Source organism: Apium graveolens, chromosome 11 (assembly GCF_009905375.1).
Source record: "Apium graveolens cultivar Ventura chromosome 11, ASM990537v1, whole genome shotgun sequence".
NCBI lineage: Eukaryota > Viridiplantae > Streptophyta > Magnoliopsida > Apiales > Apiaceae > Apium > Apium graveolens.
Genome location: NC_133657.1, coordinates 28,112,544 through 28,120,641, shown reverse-complemented (window position 1 = coordinate 28,120,641; position 8,098 = coordinate 28,112,544). Strand labels below are relative to the sequence as shown.

The window sequence follows — 8,098 nt, the reverse complement described above, 5'->3', positions numbered from 1 at the left end:
GTTCGTCCTCCTCTTAGGCTAGCTCCAATTACCGGTGGCAATCATACTTGTCACTCGAAACCCGATACTCTTTTTGTTTACACAGATGCCCTTGATGCTGGGCTTAGGTTTCCTTTTCATCCCTTCATTCCTCACCTATTAGCTGATTTGCAAATTAACCCCTGTCAGCTTCCTGCAAACGCCTGGAGGAACATTTTATGTTTCATGGTTTGTTGTCTTAGGGGAGGTTTTCCCTTATCTATAGCTGTTTTTAGGAAGATTTTCCAATGTTATAACAGTTCTTCGAGTATTTGTGGTTGGGTCTACATTAAACAAAGGCCCAAGTGTAAGAATATTTTTAACAGTGCCTTCATTCCCGACAATAACCAACATTGGAGGAATAGTTTTGTCGGGTTAAGGTGGGAGAATAGTGACTGGGGCACCCTCTTCAGATATTCCTTCGGGAAGGTTAGTGATGGTAGCCTCAAATCCATTAACCTATCCCCCGAGAAAACTATCATTTATGATGAGCTTACTCGGGATGATGGTGCCACTATCAGCTGGACTCTTGTAGAGGAGTTTTCCCTCATTCACGTGGGACTCTCCTCAGTTTCTCAACAGGGTATTTTTCTTCCCTTCTCATTGTTACTTTCTTTCATCCATTATTGACACCACTTATTTTGTTTTTCTCTTGTTTTGCAGCTGCTAAGGAAATCAACGAGGATAATGTGCCTCTCATTAAGGAGACTGTGAGGATGAAGAAAGCTTGCCTTGCGGGTTTGGATACTCGAGAAAAGGCTACGGAGCCTAGCTTCCTACGGAAGCACAAGGAGCCCATGGTGGAGGTTCCAGCTGAGGGAGCTGAAGCCCATAGTGCCCCTATCACTGCTGCTGCTCATGTCTCTGTTGCTACGGGCGCCTTTCAGCCTCTTTGGGGATTCCATCGAGGGGATATCGTAGTTGGATCCACAAAGCACGCTTGGGATTGGTCTTACCACGGCGTAACCCCCAAGGACTTTACTGATGTGGTTGCTACCCCCGATCTAGAGAGGATAAAGCTCATGGGAGCTCGGTCCCTGGCCTCGGTATGACCCTTCCTTGAAATTTTTCTTTCTTTTGACTTGTAGCATTTTCTTGCCTTATTATATCTTCGTTTATTATTTTGTTTCAGTCTAACACCTACTTCCAAGGCGCTGTGAGGCAAGCTGAATTGATGGAAGAGGGCTTCTGACAAAGCTGACAATGCCCTCAGGAAGCAGCAGAAGAAGTACGGCGCTGGTTGTCCTTAGGGCCGAGAAGGACAAGGCGATTGACAACTACTTGGACTCGGAGGAGTTTACCCAGTCCATGAGGGTGAGGGACGATTCAGTGTTCCCTGGGTTTTTTAGGACTGGCTGGGACACGGCCCTTGGGACCGTGAATGAGGCTTGCCCTGATATTAACCCAGCGGACTATGTTTGCCCTGACGATGAGGCTTTTCTACAGAGGTTCTGTACCCGAGTGGTCATCTCGGATCGTATTCCTCAGGACCCGCTTCTTCCTCCTCCCGAGTCATGTTCTAGGCCTGCTGCAGATTATAACTTTTCCTCCTCTGGGACTACTGAGACTTCCAGCGAGAGCGGGGAAGATGATGATATGGATGTTGAGGGCACCTCTTCCCCTTAGAGCTTTTCTAGCCATGCGTGGCTTATTTAATTTATCTTGTCTTTGAGATTTAGCTTATCAGACTTTGTATTATTTATTTAAACCTGTTTTATTTATCGAACTTTATGCTTTTATCTCATGCACTTAGTTTACGTGTCTTGTTACTTGAATTCAAAACATATTTCGAAAACTTTCTGAATTTCACAAATTGTTGGGATTCATCCCTTACACAAGTCTTAATAAACCTCAAAATAATGCTAAAACACGTAAATCCTAAGCAAGCAGAGATTCAAGGTGCTTTTCAACCTACTTGTCATCTTGACAAGTGAGAATCATGCTCAACCATTTTACAAATAGTAAATCTTCAGTTTTTGTGCATGCGAAGTACTTGGGACTTCAAAACCATCCATAGTCTCAACCTTGTAGGTTCCTCTACCCTGAACACTTTTAACCTTGTATGGCCCTTCCCAATTTGGGGAGTTTCCCTTTCTTCCCTACACCAGAAGCTTCTACCTTCCTCAGGACTAAGTCACCCTGTTTGAAGAACTTTTCCTTAACCCTTAGGTTGTAGTAGAATGAATCCTTTTATTGATATTCCACTATCTTCGCATGTGCCTCATCTCGTACTTCGTCGATTAGATCCGGGGCTAACCTTTGCCCTTCCTCATTTTCCTCAGCGTTGGAAGCTTGAAGCCTGGGAGAGAAATGTGATATTTCTATAGGAACAACCGCTTCTGCCCCATATGCTAACATGAAGGGAGTTGCTCCAGTCGTGACCCTACAGGTAGTCCTATAGGCCCATAGTATTGGGAGTATTTCATCCACCCAATTATTCCTCGACTTATCAATCCTCTTCTTTAGTCCATCCAGGATTATTTGATTCGCCACTTCTGCTTGCCCATTGGCTTGCTGGTGAGCCACAGAGGTGAATCGTAATTCATTTCATTCTCCTCACAATACTTCTTGAATTCCTTATTGTTAAACTGTGTTCCATTTTCAGTGACTAGGATGCAGGGAATTCCATACTGGCACATGATATTTTCTCACAGGAATTGTGCAACCTGCTTAGTTGTGATTTTGGCCAAAGGCTTGGCTTCAATCCACTTAGTAAAATAATCAATGGCTACAATCATGAATTTCCTTTGTGCCGTGGTCATGGGGAAAGGCCTAAGTATATCAATTCCCCACATAGCAAAGGGGATGGGTGAGTTGACGGAGGTCAGCATCTCGGGGGGTTGTCTAATGATAGGTGCATGCTTCTGACAGTGGTCACATTTCTTCATATACTCTTTGGAATCGGCCATCATTTCTGGTCAATAGAAGCCTAAACGGGTTATCTTATGAGCAAGTGCTCTTCCCCCCAAGTGTTGCCCACAGATACCTTCATGTACTTCTTCAAGAGTCAAGCGTGCCTCATCGGGCCTGAGACATCTTAGGTAAGGAACTACATAAGATCATTTGTACAAAATCCCATCTATCAAGGAGTATCTTAGTGCTCGAATAGCCAACTTCCGTGCTTCAGTAGCATCATTTGGCAACCAACCGGTTTAAATATAGGTCTTAATGGGATCTATCCATGACGTCCCTATATACCTATAGGAGCTACAAGCTTAACATCATTGCTCCGTGTCTTCAGAACGCGAAAGTATACACTTCCTGAACTTTCCTCTATCTCAGATGAAGCAAACTTTGATAATGCATCTGCCTTGGCATTTTTCTCCCTCAGAATGTGCTAAACATGGCATTCATCGAATTGGGTCATCACAGCCCTTACTAGACATCGGTTTTGAGCAAGCTATGTCTTTTGTGTTTATAAACATCGGTGTTTTAGCCCAACCGATGTTAAAAGTCTGTTTTAAAAAATTTAATCAGCGCGCCTTCCCCATTCCCCCATAACCAAATAATTCATTCCCTCTTAAAGATTTCCCCCTTATTTTTTGCCTTACAAAAATTCCCCCTCTTTTCAACCAAATGTTCACCTCTTTTTAGTTAAAAAAAAAATTAAAAATCAAAATCAAAATTATAAAACATAAAACACAGATTGTAACATTAAAACAAAAAATCCCCTCTCTCGTCTCTCACTCTTCTATGCTCTCATCCAAGAACACCCACCACTCTCTCAATAAGTTATCTCTCTGTGTGGAATGTTGTCTCTCCCTTGTGTTGTCTTATCTCTCTCTGTGTGGGCTCTTATCTCTCTCTCTCTACTCTCATATCTCTCCGTGCTGTCTTTTTAAAGATAAGTCGAAGTTTAAGTCGGAGTTCAAGTTTAAGTCGGGGTTCAAGTTGGGGTTCAAGTCTGAGTTGGAGGTTAAAGCTTGAATTAAGTAAGTTTTAAACCCTAATTTAGAATTGGGGGTTTCAATTTGAAAACCTAATTTTTTAATTTTTAATTAGTTGAGTGATTGCTCTTATTGTGCATAATACATTGAGCATGTTAATATAAGTTGTGCAATTTCTCATATTTTTAATCGTTTTCAGTAGTGTTCTACATTGGGTAATTTTTCAATATTTTAATTGTTTTTAATATTCTTGAGCATTTTTATGAATTCGTTTTTTGTTATGGATTTCCAGGTTGTTAAATTATCTACAGATACACCTCGCTTGTTATATAATCTTAATTTATCCCGGTAAAGATGTTTGGTGCTTTTTTGCATTATTAATATAATCTTATCTTCTTGTGTTACAGATCATATCTACATTGCTCAGGCCTCGAAATTGGAAACCTCCTGTTAATAGGAGGTTTTTTCTGGATTCTTATGAAGTGGGTGAGCTTTGTTACGCAGCTGAACAAATTTTTATGAATGAGCCAACAGTTCTTCAATTAAAAGCTCCTACCAAATTGTTTGGTGACCTTCATGGACAATTTGGAGATTTAATGCGATTATTCGATGAATATGGATATCCTTCTACAACGGGAGATATAACGTAAGTACTAAACAAATTTCACACGAACCTTTGTCTTTGTACATTATGTGCTTTAATATAAAAGAATCAGTAACCTGTACACTTAAGCTGTACTTGGACAGTTTAAGTTAATAGGCCAGATGTGTAATTGTATTAATCATGGTAGGTTCAGTATTAATAATGCTTCCATGAGCTAACCAGCTTATATGTTCAGAGGGAAATATTATCTTGGGTTTAGGGAAGCTGATGTGAATATTTTTTTTAAACAGACCACCGATGAAGTCAAAAGCAGCCCTTGACTGACTGAACCTCCCTACATATCGCATGTCCTCAGATTACCAAAGGAAAGCTTGAATTACCAAAAAATGCTTAAGATAAATATATATTCCAAGTGATTACAAAAGTTTGTCAGTTTTCGAGACTAAGAAATTTAGAGACATGGCATGATAAAGCATAGTATACATGTTGTCATGTATTAGATATTTGTTATTGTTGCCACGGCCTAGATGTTCTTAATTTTCTTCCTTTCCTAGAGAAATATGTTCTTAATGGTGGTTTTTTCTGTAATATATTGATTACAATTGATCAGTGCTTATCGAAGCATAATGTTAGGGACTCAGAATGTGAATACCATTCTTTTTATAGTAAGTACCTTATATCAATATTCTAATTTTTCAGATACATTGATTATTTATTTCTGGGTGATTATGTTGATCGAGGACAGCACAGCTTGGAGACTATCACTCTACTCCTTGCATTAAAGGCAAGTTTCTATCATGACAATTCTAGTGCTTCATTTCATTTTGCAGTGCCTCCCTCATTTAATGGTTTTAGCTCTTTGATATACTATTCAGATTGAGTATCCTGAGAATGTTCACTTAATATGTGGGAATCATGAGGCTGCGGATATTAATGCACTCTTTGGTTTCCATCTTGAATGCATTGAGAGAATGTATGATGTGTAGGTCTTGTAAGATATCATTTTTCTAAAGTACTTTCAAGTGCACTGGTGGTTAATGAATTTTCAGGGAGAAAATGATGGAATCTGGGCATGGACACAGTTGAATCAGCTTTTTAACTATCTTCCCCTTGCGGCCCTTATTGAGAAGAAGATCATCTACATGCATGGAGGTATAGGGAGGTCAATACATAAAGTAGAACATATAGAGAAACTAAAAAGGCCCATAACCATGGATGTTGGATCTCTGGTCTTGATGGATTTGTTGTGGTACGTGTTTTAGTTCGTCTGCTTTCGAATTTGTTTGAGTGCTTTCTGTACAATTGTATCTTTTTGCAGGTCTGATCCCACAGAAAATGATAGTGTAGAAGGTTTGAGACACAATGCCAGAGGACCTGGCCTCGTTACGTTTGGGGTATGTGTGTTGTTAATATGTTATTTCCTTGTTTCTTGCAACTACATAACACATTGGTTCATTAAATATCTCTGTTTGTACAATAGTTTGATGTATGGTTGAAGTGCCAGATGCCAATTAGTTATATACTAAAATAACTTCTTTTTAAAATTCAAAGAATAAAAGTATTACTACTTTGTATAAGTCTGTACAAATGTTTGTTAACTTTTATCCTTTTATTTCAGGTCATAAAAAACTGCTAACACCTTATTGAGGATAAATGTGTATTTATGTCCAACATTCAGGATGACAACCACTTGGACTGTCTAGTTTCTAAGGTTAAAATTGTTCAACTGCCCTTGAATGTAAGACTAATATTCTTTGGGTGATAAATTATTTTCTAATATCTAAATATTTTAAATCAAAACTTCAGTTTTATAATTATTATGTCAGGCTGTCATGGTATCCATAAAATCTGAACTTTTTCTGTCAAGACTTGACCAACACCCTTACAGGACAGTTTATCTAATCATCATACTCGTGGTTCAATATAATTCCCATAAATTTTTGTAATTGTTTTTCCAAATTGACAGACTTCAAGGCTAGAATCAGATTTGAGCAAATAACTGTTTACGTACTTTAGGCATATAAATTGAGTGACTTAAATTATTTTATTGGACAACAGATGTTCATTGAGGAGGTTATGGAGCTTGTAGAGCTGAGTCCTTTGATGGAAGCTCTAGTTGGATTACCTGGTATAGATGGTCTTTCAACTGAGCAGCGCAAGAGGCTGACGATTGCAGTTGAGTTGGTAGCCAATCCATCTATAATTTTTATGGATGAGCCCACTTTAGGACTTGATGCCAGGGCAGCAACAATAGTGATGAGGACAGTGAGAAACACAGTGGATACAGGAAGAACTGTGGTGTGCACCATACACCAGCCGAGCGTTGACATATTTGATGCTTTCGATGAGGTGAAATTTAATAATGCACTAGCATAATTAATGTTTTGTTCTATAAGCTAATCTAGAATCTTACTGAATAAATTCTTAAATGCAGCTGCTCCTATTGAAATGTGGAGGTGAAGAAATATATGTTGGTCCATTAGGCCATCTTTCTTGCCATCTAATTGAGTACTTTGAGGTAAGCTAAATCAGTCCAAGAAAACTCAAATCATTTACATGCAATTTATAGTGCATGACTATTTTTGATTTTATTTTGTTATCAACTCCCGTAAAACCTTAAGGTGTGGATAGAAGGGCTTATATATATTGGAATTGAAGAATGAATCAACCTTATTGTCCAATTTTATTTTATTTTTGAGAATATTTGGGCACCGCAGTTTGAACTTAAACCCACAGATATTAGTTGAACTCCATTACCTTTTCAAGTTACTAACTCTACCAACATCAGAGGAACACTAGATTTAGAAAATGTGTGTGCAACCAATTTGGCTTACTAGCTCATTATTCATCCATGTTCTCGGATCGGCTGTTAAGCTTACTGTTTGCTTTAAACCTTTATTAGACAATAATGTCTTTCACTATAAACAAATTTGATTATGTGTGATCTATGCACTCAAATATTTTGCATTAGAATTTGCTTTAGTCCCTAACATATTTTTGATACTGTTTATACTTAAAATGAATAAATTAGGGTATCGGAGGAGTTACTTGAAGCACGTGAAGCAACAAAAGGAATTAACTTCGCTGAGGTGTATAAAAACTCGGAACTATACATGTAGAGAAATCAATCTTAAGATTCGAAAATATTATGCTCAAGCTTATATAAATTGATGAGATGATTAGTTAATATTTTTGGGATGAATAATTCAGGAGAAATAAAGAAGTAATAAAGCAAGCAAGCACAACTGCACCAGGTTCCAAGGATTTGTACTTTCCAACTCAATACTCTCAGTCCTCTTTCACCCAATGTATGGCTTGCCTCTGGAAACAGAATTGGTCATATTGGCGCAATCCTTCATACAATGCTGTGAGATTCCTATTCACAGTGTTCATAGCATTATTGTTTGGGACAATATTCTGGGATGTTGGTTCTCAAAGGTGAGTTAATGCAGTTTGTGTATGTGTGTGTGTGCGAAGATCCACAAGTAGCACATGAAAATGCAATGCTTAAATAAATTTGTTCCATCGAACAGTTCTGATTATATATGCTTATATCTAGCAATAACTATAAAACCACTCCCTAAATATC

The 8,098-nt window shown here is 38.4% G+C and overlaps 1 protein-coding gene across 1 annotated transcript; it reads left to right on the top strand.

Annotated features, from left to right (window-relative positions):
• Window positions 1-4,185: 4,185 nt before the first annotated feature.
• On the top strand, window positions 4,186-7,857 carry LOC141695422 (serine/threonine-protein phosphatase BSL1-like). The gene is made up of 10 exons (XM_074499669.1): window positions 4,186-4,197; window positions 4,313-4,551; window positions 5,209-5,293; window positions 5,385-5,489; window positions 5,559-5,758; window positions 5,828-5,903; window positions 6,568-6,858; window positions 6,944-7,027; window positions 7,541-7,598; window positions 7,720-7,857. Exons 1-9 carry the CDS (start codon window positions 4,186-4,188, stop codon window positions 7,559-7,561), a joined length of 1,113 nt encoding a protein of 370 aa, XP_074355770.1. The 3' UTR covers window positions 7,562-7,598; window positions 7,720-7,857.
• Window positions 7,858-8,098: the final 241 nt, after the last annotated feature.

Coding starts and splice junctions, on each gene's coding strand:
- LOC141695422 (XM_074499669.1), top strand. Junction 5,490..5,558: donor GCATTGAGAGAATGTATGAT/GTGTAGGTCTTG, acceptor ATGAATTTTCAG/GGAGAAAATGATGGAATCTG. Junction 7,028..7,540: donor ATCTAATTGAGTACTTTGAG/GTAAGCTAAATC, acceptor TGAATAAATTAG/GGTATCGGAGGAGTTACTTG.